We start from the raw sequence: 25,832 nt of genomic DNA on the forward strand, positions 1-25,832 counted from the left end.
CGACTGCCTTCGGCTCAGGTCATGGTCCCGGAGTCCCGGGATCGAGTCCCGCATCAGGCTCCCAGCTCCACGGGGAGTCTGCTTCTCCCTCTGACCTTCTCCTCGCTCATGCTCTCTCTCACTGCCTCTCTCTCAAATAAATAAATTAAAAAAAAAAACAAAAAACAAAAAGGAAAAAAGCCAACCCTGCATTTCCACAAGTCTTAGCTGCTCCTCGCACATTTCAGGGTGCACCTACTTAAATAGCAAGAGGATTCGGTACATTATAGAGGCATATAGGGAACGATTTTATTTGAAGATGAGCCAAAAGTATTTAAGCACATTAACTTAAAAGTTGGCTGGCCCCTCTTATATTTGACTGTAATTATTTTAGACTTAATGGGCTACAAGGTCGTCATTGTCGATTTTTGATCTGTTAAAATTAAAAACCATCACTAGGTGGCAGCTCCTGCGAAACAGGATGAAGGGCCAACCTGGTCTATCCCCTAGGCTGACGCTGACCCCTGCTGTGTACGCCAGCGAGCTTTCTTGGGGGGGGGGGGCGGTGTAGAAGTTACAGTAGGTCCGTGTGTACAGGTCTAACTTCTTACCCAATCTCTGGATCAGGACACTCAACGTATCCCGCAAAGTAATTCCGCACACACACGCGTACCAGTTTTCTCACAGGAAGGGACGCACATGGACAACACATTCATACTCTCCTACCCGGGTTCTAAGAAAACAAAACCAAATTTATTTTAAAACTTTATTTCTGCAAAGCCAATCAACAAGTGTTGGGAGGGAAAAAGTGTAAAAGTTATTCTTGCATATTTGGGAACAGCAAGCACTTAGTTTGAGAAAACAAGGACTTAAAATAGTTGAATCAAAGGCAGTACCCTGCTACTTGTATTTAAAACAACAGTGATGTTCTTTCTTAAACAACATTCCTTTCTTCCCTAAAAGCTACAATATGATACAGTACGCAATAGCTCACTTGAAAGTGCTAGAATCAGAAGGTAAAGAACGCCATATGCCAACCCACTTACATTTCCTACTATACAATGCCTTTTCGGCGCTTGATAAACCAAGCATTCATGTAGCATTACATTCAACAGAAACATTTCTTGTACTTTGGGTTTTAAGATCCTTGCCCCTCCAGTTCCGATGTTGTGACATCTGACTCTTCATCATTGTAAATATTTTCAGCCTGGAGAGGACAACCAAATAAATGCATAGGTAAAACTCCCCATGGTTTTTTACAAAACCTCCTGAAATCAGCATTTAATTCTGTCTAGATTTTAGGATTCACTGGTCAGCGTGTTTCTGTGTTGGACATTTTTAGAGTGATTTACTTAGTAGTTTTCCCCCCAGACTTGAATGAGGAAAACCCAGGGCCAGGGTTCTCATTTGGCAGAGGAGCCCACCTAAGCCACCAAGCTGCCTACATGCTACTACTTTCTGTAGTAAAAAGTGTTTTCCAAAAGCATTTCAAGCATCTCTGACATGAAGCACCGGCCCTGCGGGTTAATGAGAGGGTTAACACCACCTCAGAAACACTAGGTGCTCAGTACTCCGCTTCCGAGGACTCGTGGATGCTTTGCTCCTGTATCCTTCATGCCCGTGACGGAGCAGACCCCGGACCTACAGCAGTGACGCCAAGAGCCCAGCGGACGAAGCGTACGACAACATGCAAAGCGGAACAGAGGCCGTGTCCCCGTCTGTGTGCAGACACAGATTTCTCCTGACCTGACAGGTGCATACCGAACTTAAGACTTGTTAAAATGGAGAAAGGTCTTTTAAGATTGTGCATATTGCACCAAATTTAGAAAAGCAACAATTCTGTAATAGAAACACTTTGAGTGAATGTCTCTTCGTTCAGGAAAAATAAACACTTTAGCTCACCATTTGCCATATCTGCATGATGTTATCCTCAGACCGAGCAGATGACCCAAGGCTCATTGGGGTTCCAACTAAAATCTGATATCTTGGCGGTGTGTCCTCCATGAATAAACTGTTAATAAGAAAAATAAGAATTTTAAAAAGCCTGTTTCATATCTTAGTTTTCAGAGCATCAATCTTGCAACTGAGGTTTAAGGGAGGGGTTTACAGGCTTCGTAATCCACCCCCTGCTGCCTCTGCAAGTTTCCAAACCCTCAAGAAAGATGGGACAGTACAGCAACGCCTGGCTCCCCTTTGCCTACACTCCCGATACAAGTATGTGCACGGGTGCGTTTTTCTCACACAAACATACCTAACTAAGCCGCCCCCCCCCCCAAGTACTTCACCCCACATCACCCAAAAGTGAGGACATCTTCCTACACAACCACAATGCCATTTCTGTACCTAATACACTTAACATTAATTCAGCCTCATTATCAAATATACGTACTTCGGTACAAACAGTTAAGACAATAAACCTCCTTAAAGTTCTGTTACAGCCTCTCCAAACTGGCCCACCCGAGGAGCCCACACACCGCCCAGCCACCCTCCATCTCCCCAAGGGGCACCACTCCCGGCAGGGATTTAAAAAAACCAACCAACCCCCAGGGTCCAAAAGCAAAGCCCCCCAAAGGCTAAGCAGAGGGCTTGCTGTACAATGATGAAGGCAGCAGAGACTCCCTCCCTACAAGACACAGCCTCATGGGAAAGCACTGGACCTCCCTTACCTCAGAATTAAGAATCAGAAGGAACCATTCTCACGGGGACAATATGAATGCACAGTCTTGGACCGAAGTCACATTTCCTAACGAAGTCTAATTTGACTCAGGTTGACAATTAGGTCACATGCAAGGTAACTGTTCTACCTAATCATTTTTTTCAGTTTAAAAATGACAGGAGAAAAACGGCTTTTCAGAATTGTGTTAAGGGGGCGCTGAGAGAAAATACGTTAAGACCACAGGCTTGGGATGTGCAGAGAGTCCTCAAATCAAGACACTGTTGGACTAAAATTACGGTCAGCATCCAGTTTGCCACAAGTTAGGTGTCCCTTGATTTCAAGCTCTCCTGTGAAAGGAGCAAAATCCCAGTGGATTTCCTCAAGGACCACTGTTGAGTGGTCTGTTAAAGAATCCTACTATACAGGGTACCCCCAAATAGCTGGAAACTTTGAGAGCACGCCAAGCCAAAGAATCAGTCACAGAGAGCACCTCCTCTCACACTTCGACAGAGCTAGCTAGGCCGATCCAGACACAAAGCGGACCGCTGGCTGCCAGGGCCCGAGGAGAGGAGCGGACTGGGAGGTACTCCAGAGCAGCGCTCCTTCCTCAGGGGAAGGAAACGTTCTGACTTGTGGCGGCAGTTGGAGAATTCTGTGAGCACACTAAAAACCACTGAATCCTATCCCTTCAACAGGTGAACTGTATGGTATGTGAGTTCCATCTCCAAGTTTTTACCAAAGTAAAGTAAGGACCAACGGCTGGACGATGGATGACAGCAGGTGCCGGCAACGCCTCGGCTAGAGACACTTTAGAACTATGAAGCCACGCAGCACAGCACAGACTCTGCAGACTAAGTCACTCAACAGAGAATACACCGTCCAGGTGCTGTCGTCTGCCTAGGGGATTTATTGAGAAATGCTCTTCTTTAATCAGCGTGCAGTGCATAGAACATGCGGGCATGTCTGTGTTATGACACCCTGTGTCCCTTTCTGGCCACTGCTGTGGGGTGTGGCACTGCGCAAGGAGTGCGGGGATCCAGGGCGTCTGTGCCACGTGGGCTTCGGTGAGCATCTCCTGTACGCGGGGCTCACCTTTGAGGGCCTTCTTTACCTTTTAAAAGCGGTGGGCAAAGCCCAAGGGTACCAAGACTTGGTACTGACCTAGGAATGAAATACGCTACAGTGGACTGGATGACCATCTGCTAAATGACTGGCGGACACGAACGTGGATTCTGAGTGAGGAGGAACCGCCGCGAAGTGCGGCCCCGCCCAACGGAAGGGGACCCGACGCGCACACTGCAGAGCTCGGAACCCGGAGGGACGAGAACAGGACAAACCCACCACAGAAACCTTCAAGGGCCGAGAAGATGCCGCTTGATTGTTAGGAGCAGGAGGGAGATGGTACACACTTGGCACCGACAAGATCCAGAATGCTGTCATTTTCTGGGCAGGGAACTTAAAAATCAAGTCACCGGAATATTTCTGTACTGTTAGATAATGTGAAGTATTGGCTAATTCGGTATCAATACCGAGCCCCCCACCCAAAAAAAAACCCCTCAGAAATACTACAAATGGGAATTAGTGAGAAATTTCATGATTTTCCAGGAGCCCAAATAGTTCTTAGTGAAATATTCATAAAAACCTACTGTGCTCTATTTACTATTTTCTATAAATGTCAAAACCCAGTCAGAATAACCTTTAAGACCAATTTGAAATCCTCTCCAAGAGCTAGCATTTGGAGTTCTGACTCATTTTCCAGATTCATGGATCAATGACAGGCAGTCCAATCTGCACATGACATTTCATCCTGCATAAGAAAGCCAATATATACCAGGAGTTCTGGAGGCCCATCTTCGGCGTCTTCTGCTGATTGTTCTTCTCCAATTTTGCTATCAAAAAAGAACATAATGCTGTCAATACTGAAATTCTTGCAGAAGGTATCAGTGTTCACAAAACCAGCATCAGCCCACAAAAGGCATCTTAAAATGCACACTCTAGAGACCACATTTCTACACTACTGCCAATGACAACTTCTGTCTTAGTTACTGGTGGGACAGTGGGATGTTCACCTTCTGGAAATGATAAAAGCTGTTCATAACTGAGGATGCAGCACAGAAATTGTTTATAATAAATACTAATTTAAAATTCATTATTTAAAAAAATAAAAGTCATTATTTTTAACTGTGGCTGTTTGCTGCACTGGATTTAAAAGGTAAAACTCAAGATATAAGCCAAGGAGGGTGCCTGGGTGGCTCAGTGGGTCAAGCCGCTGCCTTCGGCTCAGGTCATGATCTCAGGGTTCTGGGATCGAGCCCCACATCGGGCTCTCTGCTCAGCAGGGAGCCTGCTTCCCCCTCTCTCTCTCTGCCTGCCTCTCCGTCTACTTGTGATCTCTCTCTGTCAAATAAATAAATAAAATCTTAAAAAAAAAAAAAGATATAAGCCAAGGAAAAGAGGAAAAAAAACTTAGCCTAATAACTTCAACATGCCGAATCTGCCAGCAGCCCCAACACTCTTTAAGTTACACACCAAGTATCAGCCTTGATATCTAGCCCCAAGGTGGGCTTTGCTAGTAAGAACTGCTAAAAAAGCAACCAAAATACATAACCTTCCAAGTGATACTCTTTCTTCCTATTAAATTTAAACCAAACACATGGGACTGCTAGACAATGATGTATATCCTCCCGTCAGAACTATTTTAATCTGTAATTCTATCCAATGTAATGTAATTCTAACACTACGCAACTTATAAAAGAATTAAGAATTAAGCCTCCAAATTTACTATTGGCACCTCTAGGGACAATTCAGCTGCCAGGGCATCCAGACTTTCAAAGCCCGCTGCTTGATTTCAGAGTTTTCAGTTTCTACTTTTACTACTAAAATTGTTTTCAAATAAAATAGTGTAGACTCAAATATCCGCTTTCAAGATTCTCTACATTCCAAGATTCAATCATGGCTAGAGTTTGTTCTGTACAAACACAGAACGTTAGATGTTCAGAAGTTTTACCAATACAAGTATTTTATTCCAGTGTTTTATGTTCTGTGCACTGAAGAACTGGTGTGCGGTCTCTGTGATGAAAGCAGCCTTGGTTTTAATAAACTAAAAACTTAGCCTACTTCAAAGCAATACATTTAAAATAAGGATTTTAAATAAGTTATTTCTTGGTAATGATTTAAACTTAGGATAATGATATCTGAGAAGAACGTTTATATAACTGAACATCTTTATTAATGGCTCTAAAGGCTCAAGAAAAGTAAAGGAGTCTGAAATTCTTAGAATGGCAACTCGGAGATCAAGGAACTTTACAAAATTGGAAGAACTCTATGCTGAGCCCCAGAAGAATGTAAGCTCGCTTACAGCACCGCCTGTGCTTATTCCGTGCCCAAGTGTATCCCCAGCAGCTACACAGACCACAGCAGGAGCTCAGGTCCTCAAAATGAAACAATGGAAGCACAGAAGAGCAAATGATAGAAACACTAAGAGTGCAGGTAAGAGACATAAACTAAGAGCCCACATACGAGACATAAACAGCTAACATCTGTACCCCTTTCTATGCCAAGAGTGTTTTCAATATAATTATTTCGATCGTTACGACATACACACGCCCCCAACTTCATGTCTGAATACCAACAACAAAAACTCTCATCATATAAATTCATTTTGCATTGCATTTCCTGATTCACTTCTGTTTTACAGAACCAAGACTCTTCAGGAAGGCACTTGAAAGTTGCTTTAATATTTGGCTTATTAGTCTGACTTCGAGTCAGGTCATGATCTCAGGGTCCTGGGATCGAGTCCCGCATCCGGCTCCCTGCTTCTCCCTCTACCACTCCCCCTGCTTGTGTTCCCTCTCTCGCTGTGTCTCTGTCAAGTAAGTAAGTAAAATTTTAAAAAAAATTTTGGCTTATTAAATGGGTATCTGCAAACTACTCTCGACTTCATGAATTTCATCATCTGTCAGATTGGCATACTTATGCAGTTTCTTGTCACCGGACTTGGGAGTTACCTTAAATCCCACACGTTCAGGCGGCGATCAGTACCACTTGAAGCCAGAATAGTTTCGTTATGTGGAGACCAGTGGACCTAGCAACACAGATTGGAAAGTGTGAAGTATCGTCTGTTCCTATGTTTGTGGGTATTATTCTAATCCTCGAGACCTTCCCAGTTTCTGTTTCTCTATCCTCTTCTTGTCCTATCCTTTCAAGTGCTCTTAAATGGCCCATCTCCTCAGCCTGCTTTCCTGAAGGTCACACCCCAATACAAGGGAGCTCAGCTAGGAATCCCCATAAAGTTACTCAGCCCCCTAACTACCCCAGAAGCTTTTCAACTTTTCAATTAAGTATATCTTAAACCTATGCAATTGAGGGGTGCCTGGGTGGTCAGTGGGTTAAGCCTCTGCCTTCGGCTCAGGTTGTGATCTCAGGGTACCAGGATCGAGCCCCACATCGGGTTCTCTGCACAGCAGGGAGCCTGCTTCCCCCTCTCTCTGCCTACTTGTGATCTGTAAATAAATAAAGTCTTTTTAAGAAAAAAAAAAAAAACCTATGCAATTGAAACCACTTGAAACGATATACAAGGTTGTTTGTTGTTTTTCCCACCAGAGGACCTACCATGCTGGATACCTTAACTAAAGAATCCTTGGATTTCACTTTTTAAACTGATCCTGTTTTGCAAGACTTTTTCGACTTCTAAAGTTATAATCTCACAGAGCTCCAAGTTACTTCCCACTAGTTAACCTACACAGAAGAGGAACTTAAAAAAAAAAAAGCATGCCTGCTATAAAAGCAAAAAGATTTTAAATTTCCCCCATCAGAAATTACCAAAAACCTGACAGAGACTATAGAAAACTGCCACGTACCTGGAAAATCTCATCTTTATGAGATTCAAAGGTATGGAGTTTTAACTTTAAATTACGCAGATCCCATAAAGCTACAGTCTGAAGAAAAATAACAAATGAAAAGGAATTCATTTCTGCACTTTACATTGAGTTTTAGAATATCTGACTAGCACAAGACAACTGGATTCATAAACACCAAATACACAAAAACTTGGAAACCTTATCTGCAGAGCCAGTTGCAAGAATGAACTCGCTATAGGGGTTGAACGACAGGCAGTTGACCTCGGCAGTGTGCGCGTCCACCAGGTGGCTTGGCTTGGAGGTGGTATTGGACCTGGTGTCCCATCTAAAACACAAAGGTACAAGGCACACAGCACAAGACAAAGCCACCTGCCCCTCCCCAGCTTCTCACACTTGTTTCCGGGTCCGCGCCACTCCACACCCCCCCATTTCTGCCCCTTACGCTTGCCCCTTCATGGACACCCCAACCATGTACAGAGCTGCCAATTCGGACTGCCAACCACTACGTGCCATATTCTACACCTACAGAAAATAAATTAGGGCTATCATTTCCAGTTACTCGTTTATTAGATTCCTGTCTTAATACCAACTACTTCAAGCATACACCAACTACTACACAGAGAACAATTTAACAATTTGATACCTACAACCTAGCCTTGTCAAGTCTTATTACTTGGTCACATTTGCCTCAGATAGGAGTTTATGAAATCAAACACATTACAGGTGGCTGAATGCAGCCCAGTGGCCATGACCTGATAGAATCATTCTTAGCCCTCATCTTCAAAGTCACTGCGACCCCAATTTTGACATTTGCCATTGCCAAGCAGGTTTCTTCATATTTACTTATGTTTTCTTTTTTCAAATAAAAAATGGTGTTTACTCATATGCCACAGTAACTTTTATACAAAAAAGCCATTACACGTGTATGGTTTCTTGTATGTCAATTATACCTCAGTGAAGTTTTTAAGGCCAGTATGTAACTTTAAAAAAATTAGTAAATCAAACCACAGGCCACCACAATCACTGATGGTCATTGAGGACACCTACATAGCAAGACCCCACTGAACCTTCCACCTTACATCATAAGTTTCTGATCATCAGCAACCGATCCAAATAAGGACTCGTGGAGCAGATGCCAGGCCACATCCTCTACAACAGCCGAGTGGCCAGTGAAGATGGCTTTAGCATCCACGATCTTGCCTTCCTTTGGTCCTGCGTTTATATCCCACAGACAGACAGTCTAAAGAAGGAAAAAATAAACAACCTTCATTAAAAAATTATTGAACGAGGGGCACATGGCTGGCTCAGTCAGAAAAGCTCATGACACTTGATCTCACGGTCATGAGTTCGAGCCCCGTGCTGGGTGTAGAGATTTCTTAAATAAACTTAAAAAAATTATCTAACTATATAAAAGGTAGAAATAAACACGAGAAGAAACATAAATAAAAGTGAAGCTTCTGAAACAGAAGAGTGTATTCTTGTACCATTCATCATCTGAGATGCAGAGGGCAAGGTAAGGGTACAGTAAGGGGGATGGGGAAACCGAGCATGATGGTAGGCAAGAGACGATCAGGTTCGAGTTTCTACTGACATATCTTCAATCAAGTATCTAAAATTCATCTAGATTACACAATGAAACACAGAGCCCAACATTCAGTATCTACTGAACAGATATTTGTGTCCTAGAAATTCACACAGGGCTGGGAGATTAGAAATTAAAACTAAAACATGCTTCTTCAACAGCAAAAATATTTGGATAAATCTTTGACTTCATAGCAGAAACCACTACAAACATTAAGAAGTGGGACAGGTGAATAACCCAGAAACCCCAACTAGGCTACTTTGAGAGGCCAAAGCTTAGGGCCTATGGACAGATCCCCACAGTGCACTCCTCAAAACATCAGCACAACCCAAGGAGAGGCCATGGGCCTTCCCCAGGCCCCAAAGATCACAGATCTGTAGGCTCTGCAACCTGAGGCTTCAAATGACAATTATCACAAAGTTAAGAGGAAAGTTTTTAGGAAAAAATGTTGCCAACTACAAGGCAATGATTATCATCCACATGGTTTAAAATAAAAGGCAATTCCATTAGAGTAAATTTGCTGCAATAATTCCACTGACACTGGTATGGGGTTCATCTCTTTGAAAATCACTTTCTTATCCGAGTCTCTAGAACAAAGCTATTTCCCAGTAATAGCTATTTACCCAGTACCCAAAAGAAGTTTTATATAATACACATACCCTTAGTCTTTGTGGATACACACTCAGATGCACAATTTACAAGCACTGAAGAAAAGGAACATGTAGAGCTCTTGCCGTCCTCCCCTGCTCATTTCACAAGGATCCCGGAAGATTAGCAATATGCCTGGCACATGCGGAGCCCTTGGAAAACGTCAGCTATTATTGTAACTAGCAACTCCCAGCCCGGCGTCTTCAGAATGCACTAGTAATTAAGTAACTGAGCTTAACCCATCCTCCCTGTTTTAGGGACTCAACCATGCCCACTTTGAGGGACGTGGAAGAAAGCTTCCTTTCATAGAACTAAGGGAGACCCTTGCTTCCCAGCCTCTCCTGTGGCTGGGACACGATGCTGGCTCCATCAGTCTGGCCATGATTTTGAATTGCGAACATCAACAGGGAAATCTGTTCTCATGACTGCCAGTGTGTGTTGGGGGGTGGGTGGGGAGTGTACACAGCGGAGAGTAACATCCACTAGCCTCTTCTCTGGGTTGTAGGCCATTTTCTAGACAGCACAGCAATTCTGTGAGCTGCTCAAGGTCCTTCTGATAAATTTCTTTTCTGTTTGTATCAGCCAGAGTTGGTTTTGCTTGCTTGTACCTAAAGATTCTTAACTGGGCCAATTACCTACTTTCAGTATTTAAAAAAAAAGCATAACAGAAATCGTGGCCAGTAGAAATATAAAGAAGGTCTGTGACGCAACAGGCCCCGTTCTAGGCAGGAGGATATACGAAGAAAGAAGGTAAAGAACCTGTGGCCAAGTTACAAGAGCTTTCAAAAGCTCCAGAAGTCTACTCTCAGCTCTGGGCTAGAGTTACAGCAAACATGTTTTACTTACAATATGGGATCCATGAAGGAAGGTGTGGAGCTGTAGGTGGAAAGAATGCTACAAATACTGATCTACAATAAATTAACAAGATCATTTTCCATTTGTGTGGTACTTTTGTTAAAATACTTGTATTAAGGATGCCAGGATAACTCAATAGGGAAAGGTTAGTCTTGCCAACAAATGGTGCTAGAAAAAACACAATAACTACAAGTGGAGAATGAACTTGAACCCCTACCTCACACCATATAAAAAAAATTAACTCAAAATGAATAAAGGACCTAAATGTAAGAGCTAAAGGTATGCAATTCTTAGAAGATAATGTAGATGTAAATATCTTTGTGATGTTGGATCATGTAATGGTTTCTTAGACACGGTATCAAAAGCATAAGTGATAAAATAAAACACATAAACTACACTCAAAATTCAACTTTTGTGCTTTGGAGGACATCACCAAGAACGAAAAGACAACCCACAGAGTGGGAGAAAATCTTCTGAAATCCTACCTGATAAAGGACTTGTATCCAGAATACATAAAGAACTCTTACAACTCAATAAAAAAAAACCACAAAATTTAAAAATGGACAAGGGATTTGAATACATATTTTCCCAAAGAAGAGCTATAAATAGCCGATAAACACATAAAAAAGATATGCAACATCATTAGTCCTCATCACCACAAGGAGGTAAACCATTTCACCCTCACCAGGATGGCTATAATAAAGAAGACAGACAACAACAAGTGCTGACGAGGAAGTAGAGAAACTGGTACCCTGGAGTACACATTACTGGTGGGACTGTGAAGTGCTGCAGCTGCCTTGGAAAAGCTTGGCAGTTTTTTAAAAAGTTAAACATAGAGTTACCATATGACCCAGTATTTCCATTCCTACGTAATTACCCAAGAGAAATGAAAACCTACATCCACACAAAACTTAATACAAAAATGGTCATATAGCAGCATCAGCCAAAATAGCCCCAAAATGTTAAAACAAAAAAGAAAAGAAAAGAAAAAGAAAAGCAATGAGCCCCAAGCAGGAACAACCTACATGTCCATCAACTGATGAATGAATCAATTCCAGCACATCCATATAATGGATTATTCTGCCATATACAGGAGTGACATATTGACCTATGCTTCAACATGGATGAACCTTGAAAAACTTATGCTAAGTGAAAAGAAGCCAGACAGGGAAAAAGCACATATGATTTATATGATTTATCAGGAGACAAATCTATTGACATAGAAAGTAAATCAGTGGTTGTCAGGAGCTGGGGGCAGTGGCGAGGGGACTGCTTAAGGGGTCTGGAGTTTCTTTTTTGTGCCATTTGCTGAAAATGTTTCAGGATCCGATAGTAGTGATGACTGCACAGCTTTGTGAATATACTAAAACCCAATGAATTGTACACTTAAAAAATAAACTAAAAGGGAATTTCTGTCTCACAAACACTTCATAGTTTCCATTACAAAGATACATTTGGAAATAATGGCACACCTTTTGCCCACCTTCCCTCCATTCTAAGGTTGCTTCAAAAGAGCTCTGTGGAATCCCAAGGCTCCAACAGGGCAGTCTGATAACCATTGCTCTAAATCCTGTGAAAACGTTATCACAATAATCAGGAGTATTATCTTAGAAAACCTTTCAACTACACAGCGCTCCTTCAGTGCACAGCTCTCCAAGACAGTCTTTAAGTACATGAGATTAGAAAGAATAAGTCTCTCACATGATCGTCTGATGCACTTAGGAGATGTCCACTCAAGTTCGAATTCCAGGAAAGACCATAGCCTTCCTTTTGGTGGCCTCTTAACCTAAGATCAGGATTACATTCTCCACTTGGGTCTAAAAAAGGAAAGAGACACATTAACTACGAAGTGATTTTCTATTTATCAGAAGTAGTAAAAGCAATCCTCGGTCCTCACTGAATGAGCCGTAACATTCATGATAATGCTTGAAGAAGCGTCACATACAAACGATGACTTGGGACTTGGTCTGACCCACAGCCACTCTGAAAAGCTGTTCTCTGCGCTTCATTTCAAATACTCAATGCAAACCAAGTCTCAAGACCATAAAGTAACTAGTTCCTCTGCAAAACCAAGTACTAGCTCCAACGCAAAACACTGAAACCTACAACTATGCCCTCAGATTGGAGTGGCAACCTGCTCCACCCCGGATCAATTTTTTTCAAACACTTTTGTGAGGAAAGAGTTAAGACAGCAGGTCTGGTTGCTCAGCCCCTGCATGTCTCCAGGGTAGCCCGCAACCATGACTGACCCTTAGCCAACCCCTAGGAATGTGACCCTCACAAAATTCTTCATGTCCCTGACTGATGAAGCTGTGTGTGCCCAGAGCAGTGAGGCGTGCCGTAGCAGCTCGTCAGGACTTGCAGGGTTGTTCAGCAAGATTCAGGATGTATCTGGCTTCACTGCTGGGGTTCTGAGTTGCCCTTGCCATGGCTAGTCATAGAGCAGCATGTTCCTATGTGACCAGACCTCTATAAAAACACTAGATCCTGAGAGTCAAACAGGCTTCCCTAAGCAGAGACATTGATCACATGCCCCTTCGGTCTACTGCTAGAGAAAAAGCGTGTTCTACGTGGCCCTAGTGGGGAAGGACTCAAACGCCTGTGCCTGACCTCCCTGGACTCTGCCTGTTGCATATCTTTTCCTCCTCTGCTTTTGCTCTGTAGCCTCTGCTATAGTAAGTCCTAGCCAGGAGTAGAACCTGTCTGGGAGGTCCTTTCGTTACATCAACTGAATTTTGAGGGTGGTGATGGGACCCCCGAGAAGATTTTTAAACCTTTAAAAATTATAGATTACACTAGTTTGAACGACCTCACAGCAATTATTTTTCAAGAAAAATGTTCAACCGATGGCCTGATTTCATTACTACATACCTGGTTTAGCAGGGTGCTTCGTATAGTCAAAAACCAGCACATCAGAAGATGGAGTTTTGGTAGCAATGATGTGAGGATTCTGTGGCATGTAACGAGCACGGTTTACTTCTCCTTCATGGTTAATTTTAATTTCACATTCAATTTTTCCTGTTACAGAACCAAAGCCACCAAATTCTAATGTGAGAAGAAAGAAATAAACACATACACTTACGATTAAAAATCAGAAGTCATTTAGTTTAATCCACCCAACAAATTTTAACCTGGCAAAACACAACACAAATTAACTAGAGAACACAAAAATTTGGGTTTACTTGCCACTTGGAATTAATTTATTCTCAAAGCCCATTTGAATTGGAAAATGTTGACAGCCATTTTATGCAAGTTAGTTGTTTCACCTTGGATTTAGAATAATTAAAAACTGGCCTCTTTCAGTTGTAAAGAGGATGTAATTGTTTCCTAAAATCAGAAATCGATGCTAACTAACCCCCACCCAACCCTAAGACACAGACATATTGGTTCCACTAGCGTACTGAATTCTACTGCTAGCGGAGTACCAAAGCTCAAATGAGGGGGCTGGTGTGTGAATGAGACTACGGTGCTGAATAGTTATTAAAAAGGCCTTGGAAAAGCAACAAAGTCATATAAAAAGCGTAAGGAACTTCTGAGAAGCAGCAAAATAATAACAGAAAGTGTACATGTAGAGAACATCTAAGCACATAACAGCAAACAAGCATTTTCTTTTTTGTGTTCAAAGATTAGGAACGGGAATAGTTGCTGATGCTTAAAAAGTTTGGAGGTTTCACCTCGTAATTGTGTTATTTCTTCCTGACCTACATTGCCGCTTCTCCGCATGTTCCTTTTCTGTTCCCCCAGATCTCAGGTTCGGGAACACTAACTCAAATGCCTGATGGAGCCAGGCAGGAAACAAGAAAAACGGACTGGCTGGGTCCTAAAGAAAACCAACTGAAAGCAGCAAACCACTTCTCAGGTTCAGCCAGCTCTTGCTATATGGGAATGCTTAATGAACACTGGCTCCCATGGTTTAATACTGGCATTCAGCCACTCTTCTCTGTGGCAAACGTAGCTTACTCTTCTGTGTGGCTGAAAATCACAGACCAGTCCACACAGCTATGCCTACACAACCATATACAATCACCTTTTTCCTTCTCAACATGTCCCCTTTCCATCGTGTCAGTGGGAGAAACCTGGCCCAGCCTTTCTAAGATTGCCACTCACCCTGAGACTCTGCTCCAACTCTGCCCCAACTTTGCTTTTCATCCCACCACCCAACCCTCCACTGTGGATTCCAAGGGCTCTAGCATTTCTAACATAAAGACACTCAAGTTCCCCAATTCCTTTACTTAGAACCTGAACAGCTCTCCTCTTCCAAAAAAACAGATTTCCAGTAAGATTTACTTTCAACACAGGGCCTTGTTTTCTCAAACTCAAAAGTTCGAAAATAAAAACCACCATTTTAATGATAAAATACTATCCATTAAAAAATACCACAACTGAAAATAGAGAGGTGTAAACTGTAAATTATTTCAGGCACTTGTTGGAATGGAATACACAAAACAAGTGACTTCGGTAACTTGATACATCCATAAATTATGCACAGAGACTAAGTCTGAAGCCAAAAGTCCAATAAATACATACTTTAGGATTAAAATCCACTGAAAATTTCTCATTACGATTTTTACAGAAATAACGCATAAAATTGTAGGGAAACGGACTATGAATTGTGGCAGTGGCAAAGGGATTAAATCATTTTGGAAAATTGTTTTAGACTATTTTAAGCTGACAATGAATACACCATAGGACTCAGCAATCCTACTCCGCTAGATGAATTCTCCCACATGTGTACAAGGAGACATGGCAAGGATGGTCACTGAAGCACCATTTGTAAGAGCAAAATACCAAGCAGAGGCAGTCCAACTGCCCCCTGGTAGAATGAATCAAGTAAGGTTTAAAGCACAACGGAACAAGACATGGGAGTTAAAAGGAGGTGGACATCTACGTGGTTTACATACATACACAAAACAGTACCCAAAGAAAAAAAGTGGGAAAAAAACCCTTTATACAGATTTACTACTGTATGAGTAATAAAAATACAAACAGTTAAAAATGGCACAATAATTTCAGGACAGTGGTAAATTCTTCAAAGGCAGGCAAGTTAGGAAAGGGGTATGGGGTGGCAGGATTTTAGCTATAATGTCTTATTTTCAATATGAAAAAAAAAACTAAAGTAAATTCCTTTAAATGTTAAGATTAAACCTTTTAGGGCTGTGCAGACAGCACTAACCCAACAGGTCTGGTTGCTTAGCCCTTTCAGTTCTGGGGACACTGGGACCATGAATGACCCTCAGTCCTGGGAACATGGACCTCAGAATGTTCTCAACGTCACTGATGGATTGATGATTTTGTGGTGTACACCTGGAGCAATGGACCATGCTGTACCAGGTTGTCAGGGTTGCTCTGCACAGATACAAGATTGACGACATGCACCTGGTTTCATTACTGGGGTCCTGAGTTTCAGTTGTCTTAACTGGCTGCCAGAAGGACGTGCCTGTGAAAACAACCCCCCCACCAGAGCCTCAGATGCTGACACTCAAATGGGTTTCCCTGGGCAGAAGAGAGAGATTCTGCACATGTCCCTGTTATTTGCTGCCAGAGATAAAGCAGGTCGTGTGCAGCCTTGGAGGAGCCTTGTGCCAGACCTCCCTAGACTCCCTGATGTATATCTTTCCCCCACTGCTTTTGTTCTCTGGATTCTTTACTGTAACAAACTTTAGCCATGCGTATAATTTGCTGAGTCTTCTGAGTCCTTCCAGCACAATGGCCAACCTTGGGTGATGGTGGGAAGACCAAATCAGGGGAATGTACGTTTGACAGGGGAAACAGGAAATCAATAGCTTCCATAAAAAAGCCACTGTTAACTATTTGGTACATACGCCTCCTCTGACTTTTTCCTATATACACCCAATACATATTATTACTTTTTACCAAAATGGGTACTACAATCACACAAAGGAGTTAATCTATCCTGGACAGCTTTCCATACTAGGGCATACAGATTTGCCTCATTGTGAGTCTGTGTGAAATTTCAAATTTATCGCATTCTTAGGAATTGCTGAACAGTATTTCAAACATACCATAATGTGTTTAACCAATTTCCTATAAACTAACATCTGGGTTGCCAGGCTCATCTTAATTTTTCAATCCTGCAAATAATGCTATTGTGAAATCCTTGTGCACATGTGAGCAAGTAGTTCTATGAGATAAACTCCTAAAAGTTAAACGGCTGGGCCCAAAGATATTAATAGAAAACTGTAATAACATAGTAGAAAAGAAGGCACACTTCCTTAAACACCAATACTGGAATATACGGTATACCTACCACCCTTCTCACTGTCACAGTGGGAAGCATCAAACTGTGCATCATCGTTCGGAATATGGACTCGAGCAACCACGAGATGATTCTGCTCATCAGATGTGTGAGTCCCCAGCACTAGCCAATGAAGGGCATAATCCTTTCCTTCTGGTCTGTTTAGGAAAGAAAATAAGTCACACTAACCCTAAAGAAATCAGTTGCTAACAAATTCAGTCCATCTCCAATCTCCACACTCATAATCATTGACTTCTCACCTAAAAAATATCTTCCATTTTAAGAAATTAGACATTTCTAAATTTTCCAGTAAGAGGCAACAAGATAGAATGGAAAGTTTAAGCACTGAGCCAGAAAAACTGGGTTCAAATCCTGGCTCAAACTAAAATTAACTATATGCAATTCCTTAAATCACAACTTCCTGGGGGCCCCAGTTTCTTCACCCGAAAAACAGGTTATGAGGGCAAAAGGCATGAAAACTCATTATTAATGTTCAATGTCTATGAAATGGGTTTCTCAATTTTATGGCGGGGGGGCGGGGGGGGGAGGGCTGCTTTGTTACCTTGGTACTATAGAACTCATTTTGATGCTAAAGAACCCACTGATGCTCCTTGGCACTGTGGACCAAACAGTGATTTTTACATCTGTATCTATTAACAATGTTTCCCCATTTGTATTATCAAGAATAACAATTTTCACCTATGCTCTGTGGTCCCACCTCAGTGAAGAGGGCCAAAACCTAAGACTCTAGGCCCCAACACCAGACAAATTAGGCTACTTAGGTTTCTAAAGTTCAATTGTACAAAGCATTCAGTGGATTTTAAAAAAGGGTTGAGGACTGCTTCTACAAATATAATTTACTAATAACTAATAAAAATACAAGATGAAATTTTACCATGATTTGGCTTAATGATAAAAAGAACAATAAATACAAGTCCAAGAACAGAGTAAGGCAGCCATGGCTAAGCAATAGCAGCTTGTTTGAAAAAAGGCATGAGTCTTAGTCAATATATGTTCAGTGGCCAAAAATAGGATATGGCTGCCAAAACAGTTAATTTCCTCTTAGATGCACTTATATGGGGGGGGGGCAATATATACGAGCACACACCCACTTATTTTTAAATGAAAAAAAAAAAAAAAAAAAGAAGACATACTTAGAAAACTAGGCTCTAAGCAATATAGTTTGGGAGAACTGAGACAAAACAAAATCTTTGTAGCTCAAAATGAAAAGGAACTTAAACACATCTCATTAGAATCAGTTGAAGAGAAATAGGAATGCCTGAGAGAAAGGAGGCACTGCAGAGCAGTATTATGGTTAACATAAAAAGAAGTGACTTTTTAGGAGCTTAAACAGAAAAAAACAGCACCTTTCTAAGGACCATGGTCCAAACATGGACTGGAGTTTGTGAAAAATTCCTTGAGTCTAAAATTCAATTCACGTACTCCCTGACACAATAATCATATAAGGATTTTTTTTTTTTTACTGGAAATCCTTTCATCTCCATCATTAAAATACAAACCTATTTTCCTGAACCAATCAATATTACGAAGTTTTCCTCCAATGCTGAATGAACCTAAGGCTGCAGAAGCACTAATGTTAAAAGACCTCGTCCATTTTCAGTGCCAGAATCCTTTGCTCACTTGGACTCCACTGCTAAGAAATTCACCTGACAAGCTCAGATTATTACAAGGTTATTCTCAGCATTGTCTTAGTGGCAAAGATTGGTAACAACCTAAATATCCATCAATAAAGAACTGGTGACATAAATTATAATAAATTCATAAATGGAATTCTGCAGAGCCCTTAAAACAAAAGATTGTACCTATCTAAGCATGTTGAGAAGAAAGTCTCTAATATAAACTACCAACTGTAAAGTGAAGTGAATAACGAATAACTTGCTACTGTAAAAAAAAGATGGACAGGAGAGGCACCTGAGTGGCTCGGTTGGTTAAATGTCCAACTCTTGGTTTCCGCTATGATCTCACAGGTCCTGGGACTGAGCCCCATATTGGCCCCACACTCAGCAGGGAGTCTGCTTAACTTTCTCTCTCTCCCTTGCCCTCTGCCCCTCCTCCTGCTGATGTGCACATACTCTCTTAAAAAAAAAAAAAAGATGGAGGAGAAATATGTATATGTACTTATTTCTGGATGGGTTTTAAAAAGTGCCAAAAATGATGGTCTCTGCTTTGGGTAATAAAACTAGGAGAATAGGGGACATGAAAAGGAAACATATTTCACTCCATGCACTTTGTACCACCTGAATTTGAATGATTACAAAGATTCTTAAGTAGAGATTTAGTCTCAATGTGTTTAATAGCAAATTATTCAATAAAAGATATATGGAATAATGAAATTAAATCTTAGAAATGCCTAAATAGAAATTTTTAAAGGCAAACCCACTATGTGGACAATTACCTAACTCAGTTTTTAAAGGACAAGAGTTCAGAAACTGTAAGTAATTATTAGGAAGTATGCTCTATATAGTACGTAGGTAGAAGGCAGGCCTTACGAGGTTGACTAGGATCTAGCTCCTCAAAGACTCAGGGAGTAAGAATAGCCAACGTTTCCAGTGTCCCATATAGTAACAAAACACAATCAAAGTCCCTTCATATTCCAAACAGAATCCTGCAAAAGCACCACAAAGCTATCCTCAACATCCAAGAATGCAGGCTGCCTGGCATTTTCTTGCATTCCCAGAGCAACTGCACATCCCACAACCAGATCCCACTTCTTTGCATGCAAAGAACACCATGGAGTACACAATTTAGAGTATTTTCTCTTAAGTTCTTAAGTGTTAATATAAAAGTAGTACGGTGCGGGGGGAGGCTGCTGGCTCAGTAGGTGGAGCATGCAGCTCTTGATCTCAGTTGTAAATTGGGGCCCCACATTCGGTGTACAGTTTATTTAAAAATAAAAATCTTGGGGTGCCTGGGTGGCTCAGTTGTTAAGTGTCTGCCTTCCGCTCAGGTCATGATCCCAGGATCCTGGGATTGAGCCCCGCACTGGGCTCCCTGCTGAGTGGGAAGCCTGCTACCCCCTCTCCCCCTGCTTGTGTTCCCTCTCTCACTGTCTCTCCATCAAATAAATAAATAAAATCTTTTTAAAAAATAAAAATCTTTAAAAAAGCATTATCTGGGCTAAGAACTTACAGATCTATCATCTTTAAAGCTGCTACACAAAACATATCATAGTAACATTTTTAAAAGACTTGAATACGCAGTTTTCATTGGAATCCAAATAGAGAAATACAGCTATTACACTCTAATAAGTTATTTCTGAATACAAAGGGGTGGGAAAATCAGCATCAGTCACCACTTACTGCATACTTACTCCATGCCAGCACTTTAACAGTGCAGGATCTTATTTAATTCTCTCAAAAGTAGGCAGTAAGAAGCGCCAGCACCTTCATTTACACATCAGACAGCTTGGATGCAGATACTGACCAATGTGCCTTAATTTAGCTACTAAGAAGCAGGGGGGCAGGATTCAAACTCTGGTTTCTAACCTCAGAGTCCCACCAACCCCCACTGTTTTCTTCTGTTAAGGTAGGTCAAAAAGGTCTAAAAGAATGTAAATTAAGCTGTTAAAGCTTTTAATTTACTTAACAGGAATGCACAAAGAGTCAAAATTAAGTGGTGCTGAGAACCCAAATACCCTTTAGTATTTGATGCTCAGAATGGTTATGTCAGTGCTTAGAAGTCTCCATCATATATTTCTTGGCTGCTCTTCCCACATCTGTGTATCTACACTGTGATATTTTGGGAACCCCAATGGAAGTCCTACCTGTATGGAAGAGGGTCTTTGCATATGGAGAATCTGTCCGTTAAAGGAGTAACCTTATATAAAGTAACTTGCTCTTATTTCCATAACTTGTCTCAAAATCCCCTTCCTAGATTAATTTTGTTAATGCTCATTGAATTATATACTCACATTATAGTTTTATAGTTTTAAAGTATATGGCCAAGTTCCTACTAGAAAAAGTGCAAGGGCATGAGAAAGGTGATCTAATACAGGGCTTGGCTCAACTCGGGGATACTCAGTTTTGGGGGCTCAAAATCCCTTTCCACCACTTACAGAATGTGTGATCTTGGGAATTTTACTCAATGTTTCCACCCCAGTTTCCACAACATAAGGATGATAAAAAGTAATCACAGTACACTTTTGAGTATTAAACCAAACAAGGGGACACAAAAACTTCAGATGCGCCAGGCCTTATTTTAAGTGTTCAATAATGCCAGAAATTATTACCAGGGAAATTCCAGAAGTGGCTGAAAAGAACACTCTTACGAAGACCAACAACAACCTCAAAGTGTATTCCACATTATTAGCCTAACATCTTTTCTTTGGCGAACCGTTGCTAAATTATTCCCCCCTTTGCCAATTAAAACCTATTCATACTGGAGTAGCTGATTACATGGATATGCGCACTTGGTAAAAATCCACCAAGCCATATGCTTACGATTTGTGCACTTTCCCGTGTATACCGTATTTTTCAATAAAGTTGTAAAGAAATCCGGCCCCCAGCGGCTGGATTTCTTTGGGGTCAGCGGCCCCCAAAATGCCGCTCTGTATTTAAACCAAAAAAATGTCAAATATATCAGATGAGTCCCACAAATATCATTAATCGCACTTTAGCCCCACATCTACATATCAGAAGCCATCCCATATATCACTTAACTTTCGAAAATATAAATCACCTGCTACCTCATCCAAGGGCTAAACTGATTACACACTCCTGTTCTATATGTGAAATGCTGAAACTAGGAATCCATGGCAATAGTTAAATCTATGCAAAGTAAAAGTTGCCAAAAACCCTTACTTAGTCACTTCAGGAAGCCACTGAACGGTAAGACTCGGCCACTGAAGAGCATGGGTCATAACCAGGTCATACAGAAACGGTGTATTCTTCTTCCAGATTTTATATTCTTCATTGATGACACGCTCCTCCACAGTATCTTCAAACACTGAAATTTGGAGAAAGCCCATACAATTAAGCGGCTGAGAAAAATCGAAGTCAGAATCTGTACACAGATACTGGAGGTCACCTCGAGATGGCCACACCTAATCCACTCAGATTTACCTCTAATTTGGACACGAACTAACTACTCTTCCAGAAGGTGGAGAGAATATTTATTAACACCAGGAAGCTTATTTTTTGCACTTAGAAATCAATACCGCTTGCGCATACAGAATTGGGTAATTACACAGACAACGATTTTGTTTCGCCAGTTACAGCTGTTCGCACCTGTTCTAAGATGACGACCCGTGTGTACAGGGGCTCCACGACCCACGCGGGGAGACGAATCCACGTGTAGCAGAAACCCCTCGGCCCGCTCCCTCCATCCCCCACCAGGAGCGGCCTCCGCTCCCACGAAGCCAGCGTCAGCAGCCATAGGCCGGCGTGTTCCAGAATCCCCCGGACAAGGGCCGCGACCCCGAAGCGATCGACGCGCGCGCGTGGAAGGAGCAGCCGTGTCCGCTTTCCGGTGGCGGAGGCCGCCTCCGCCCGAGAGCCAAGGGCGCAGAAGGGAGCGCCGCCGCTGGAGGGGGGGGGGGGGGGGGGGAGGGTGGGGGGGCAGGGGGGGGAAGGGGGCCCAACCCGCGGCCCCGCGGCCCCGCGGCCGGCTCCGGAAGTGCTCGGAGCCCTCCGCGCCTTGGTCCCGTCCCGAGTAGGCCCCTCGAGGCGCGCGCCTAGCCTCGCGCCCGGCCCCGCCCCCTGCTCCTCACGCCAATTCGCGCCTTTCGCCGGCGCGTGCCGCGGCCTCGCGCGCCCGCCGCCCCCCGCGGTCCCGGCGCGCGCCGCCCCGCAGGGCCTCTTACTCTCTTTACTCGCCATCTTGCGTCGGGTCGTTCGCCCCTCGCCGCCGCCGCCTCGGACTCCCCTCGCTAGCCAACAGCAGACCAAACGCAGGCGCTCCTGCCTCGCCCTGGCGCGTCACACTCTTCTAGCTCTCGAAGCGTGAGCTCCGTTTTACAGCTTGGGTGCTCCCCAAACGCTGCGTCTTTCTCTCCTGCCTCCTCCCCGCTCGCGGGTACCGAGGTCTGAGGCGCTCTTCTCTCTCTCTCCAAACTTGGAACGAGACTTTTCAACCCGCGCCTCCCAGCCCGCCCAGGCAGCTGAGCGCAGGCGCATCCGCCCTGGGAAAAGTGAGAGGCGGCGGAGAGGCGGGCCTGGGAGCCAACGGTTCGGTCGTTTCAACCAATGAGGTGCGTCCGGCAGGTTTCACGCGGCATTTGGAGGCGGGCTTCTGGGGGTGGGCGGGGCGTTCCGCGGCAGGAAGTTGGCGAGGCGCAGGCGCGAGGACTCGCCCAGCGCTCCCAGGGCCGGGCGCGGGGGCGGATGGGGGCGCGCGGGGGTGGGGCGGATGGGGGCGCGGCGTGCGGGCTGCGCGGGGGCCCGCAAGCCCCGGGGCCGCGGGGCGTGGCTGCTTGCAGCGGCTGTGGCGGTGGGGTAGGAGGGGGGCAGGGAGACTGCCACCGCTTAGCCAAGCAAAATCTCAGAGCGAGGGAGGAAAATGGTTTCTAGTCTCGAGAGATTACTGTGCCCTCAAAGTCTCCCCGATAATCATGGGCATGCAGTTCTGTGCACCCTGGAAGGTTTCCCTCCTTGGGCCTGGTCGAGCTAAGGTGGGGTTCGTTGGAGGCGAAGGGAACCTTTTACAGAGGCCGCGAGCGTCTTTTGGCTGCTGAAGCCGCCGGGCCTCCCTATTAGGCTAAACCTGCGGCCTGTACTGGCACAGGCCGCCGACAGCTCAAAGCTGACTTGAATTGCATTTTCGTTTGTTTGCACATTTGGGTCCTTAAAATGATTTGCGCCCTCTCGAACTGCAGAGAATTTTGTCCTTACCCCAGCGTTCTTGTCTCTGCCCCAGTCCGAACCCCTGCTGAGTCATTCTTGTCACCTGCAGGGGTTTGGGGCGACCCCACTCCACGATGGCGAAGCTGGGGAGAGCTGCCCTAAACTGACCAGGGATGGCTTGCTTGAGCGCAGCTCTACCTTGGAATTTGGTAGCCCCTGAGGAGTGCGTGGGAATGCAGAGAAAGGAGGCTGCAGGGCCCGAAGGGCGAGATGGTACCGGGTGGGGGGAGGTGGCCAAAATGCCTGCGTGCAAAGGGAGCCTCAGTGCACACCCAGACTCGGAGAGGGACTCTCCCTGCAAAAGCAATTCAGAACGTTCGCTGCTTTGGTATTTTCCAAGTGCTTTCATGAGAATGACCGTGGTGATCCTCAGACAAAATTGTTCAGTTGCCTCTGTCATGTCCACTTTTCTGATCGGGAAACAAACACACACGTTACTGTAGTCGGTGGCAGAACCAGTAATATTACTTTATGTAGAAATTTACTGTCTGGTGTCTCTACTTTCCAATAGGGTACAATTCATTATTATAACACTCTGCCTTCATGTCAGGCCCAGGAATCTTGTTAGGGGCTAAAGCTGGGGCAGGGCTGGGCATAAAAGGCCTGGGCTAGAGAGGGACAAGGGTTGGAAGGTGTTTAAATAGCACAGTTCTTGTATTCTAGAACACTGGTTGGCAAACGTTTTTCTGAAAGGGGCCAGAGTAAATATTTTAGGCGTTGGGAGCAACTACTCAGCTCTGCCACCTTACCGTGAGAAAGCAACCCCAGACAATATGGACGAACCTGGCTGTATTCCAATAAAAGTTTATAGACACGGAAATTTCGTATACATTTTCACTGAATTTTCATATAAATATCACGTGCCATAAAATATTCTGATTTGTTTTACAATTACTTTAAAATGGAAAAATCATTCTTAGCTTCCGAGTCATACAAAAGCAAGTGGTGGGTTATATTTAGCCAGAGGACTCTATAGTTTGTCCAACTTGTTCTAGAATAATTGTCTTAAGGGCTTTGCTTCAGTGGGAATGTCCTCATGTACACAGCAAGAGATGGCTTGCCAATTTCCAGTTTCCCTTTTGATCAGTAGGCATGATTTCCAAAAACTATTACATGTGTAAATAGTTGAAAGAAATCTTCACAGACATTATGGCTTTAAAATCTTTATTCTGTCCACCTCACTGAGGGTCAGAGGCAGAAGTATGAAGTAGATATTTCAGGAGTTTCTGAGAATACTCAGGCACTATCATATACTTAATCCAAAAGTATCATGTACAACATATTTTATTAGCTTTGGATTTTTGTTGTTGTTGTTGTTGTTGTTCCTAAGGAGAATCTGTTAATCCTTTTTTTCTAATTTTTTGAGTTTTGTTTTTGTTTTTCCAGTCAGGTCCTTTTTTTTTTTTTTTTTTTTTGCCTCAAAAAGGAAATACCTTTTCCTTCAGTTTGCTAAACTGTTCAGTTTTGTTTTTGTTTTTCACCCCAACTTTTTACCTCTGGTCCTTTTTCTCCCACCTTCTCTGTGTTTTTGTCTCTCTTGCACTAAGCTAAGTCTGCTAAATGAGCAAGATGAACAGGTGCATTCCTAAAGTATGGGCTCTCTTACCCAAGAGAGGCCCTGTTTAGGTACCTTTCCCTAAGACTGCTTACATCGAAGTTGCTATATTGTTAGCCACCACTTTCTCCATGCCTACTGTGTTTTACTTGTATTATAAACTGAAACAGGTTACACCAAACCATGCTGACCTTTAATATGTGTGATGCAGTCTGGTATTTTATTTCATTTAAAAAATATACAGATTACCCTGTCCCTTGCACTTTTATGATCACACTTAGTCACAACTTGAAGTTTGAAAAACACAGGCACTAGGATATTTTTGAAGCCTCTAGCCAGTCCCTGACCATCTTTTATAAAATAGCAACATACCAGGGTGCCGAGGTGGTTCAGTCAGTTAAGTGTCTGACTGCGGCTCCAGTCATGATCTGGGGATCCTGGGATCAAGGCCAGCGGGCAGGTGCTCCAGGCTCCCCGCTCAGCGGGGAGTCTACTTATCTCTCTGTCCTCCCCGCCCTCTGCTGCTCATGCTAAATCTTGCTATCTCTCTCAAATGAATAAATAAAATTTTTTTCAAAAAAA

The 25,832-nt window shown here is 43.2% G+C and overlaps 1 protein-coding gene and 1 long non-coding RNA gene across 3 annotated transcripts in view; one reads left to right on the plus strand and one right to left on the minus strand.

Annotated features, from left to right (window-relative positions):
* Window positions 1–731: 731 nt before the first annotated feature.
* RBBP7 (RB binding protein 7, chromatin remodeling factor) lies at window positions 732–22,948 on the minus strand. 2 transcript variants are annotated; one of them, XM_045089338.1, is made up of 12 exons: window positions 22,657–22,948; window positions 21,656–21,800; window positions 16,848–16,993; window positions 13,451–13,624; window positions 12,281–12,396; window positions 8,574–8,734; window positions 7,693–7,819; window positions 7,495–7,572; window positions 6,643–6,719; window positions 4,467–4,524; window positions 1,882–1,990; window positions 732–1,186 (listed from the first exon to the last, which is right to left on the minus strand). In XM_045089338.1, the coding sequence occupies exons 1-11, from the start codon at window positions 22,670–22,672 to the stop codon at window positions 1,910–1,912; spliced, it is 1,179 nt and encodes a 392-aa protein (XP_044945273.1). In that variant the 5' UTR covers window positions 22,673–22,948; the 3' UTR covers window positions 732–1,186; window positions 1,882–1,909. The 2 variants fall into 2 exon arrangements, with proteins under 2 accessions (XP_044945273.1, XP_044945272.1); XM_045089337.1 differs by lacking the exon at window positions 22,657–22,948 and adding an exon at window positions 22,082–22,244.
* LOC106006500 overlaps window positions 22,914–25,832 on the plus strand; it is a 35,280-nt gene continuing 32,361 nt past the window's right edge. Inside the window, exon 1 of the long non-coding RNA XR_006609471.1 lies at window positions 22,914–23,043. This is a non-coding gene — a long non-coding RNA (uncharacterized LOC106006500). The remainder of the gene's footprint in view (window positions 23,044–25,832) is intronic.

The sequence above is a fragment of the Mustela putorius genome, unplaced genomic scaffold, assembly GCF_011764305.1.
Source record: "Mustela putorius furo isolate JIRA1106 unplaced genomic scaffold, ASM1176430v1.1 tig00003836_pilon_pilon_pilon, whole genome shotgun sequence".
NCBI classification, from domain to species: Eukaryota; Metazoa; Chordata; class Mammalia; order Carnivora; family Mustelidae; genus Mustela; species Mustela putorius.

What these genes read in the sequence shown, in the direction of transcription:
- RBBP7 (XM_045089337.1), bottom strand. Translation starts at nt 22,229, where the DNA reads ATGGCTGCTGACGCTGGCTTCGTGGGAGCGGAGGCCGCTCCTGGTGGG. An exon ending in GAAGCACCCTGCTAAACCAG is followed by an intron (nt 12,397 to 13,450) that starts GTATGTAGTAAT and finishes TTCCTTTTTTAG; the next exon opens with ACCCAAGTGGAGAATGTAAT. An exon ending in ATGGGCCTCCAGAACTCCTG is followed by an intron (nt 1,991 to 4,466) that starts GTATATATTGGC and finishes TCTTATTAACAG; the next exon opens with TTTATTCATGGAGGACACAC.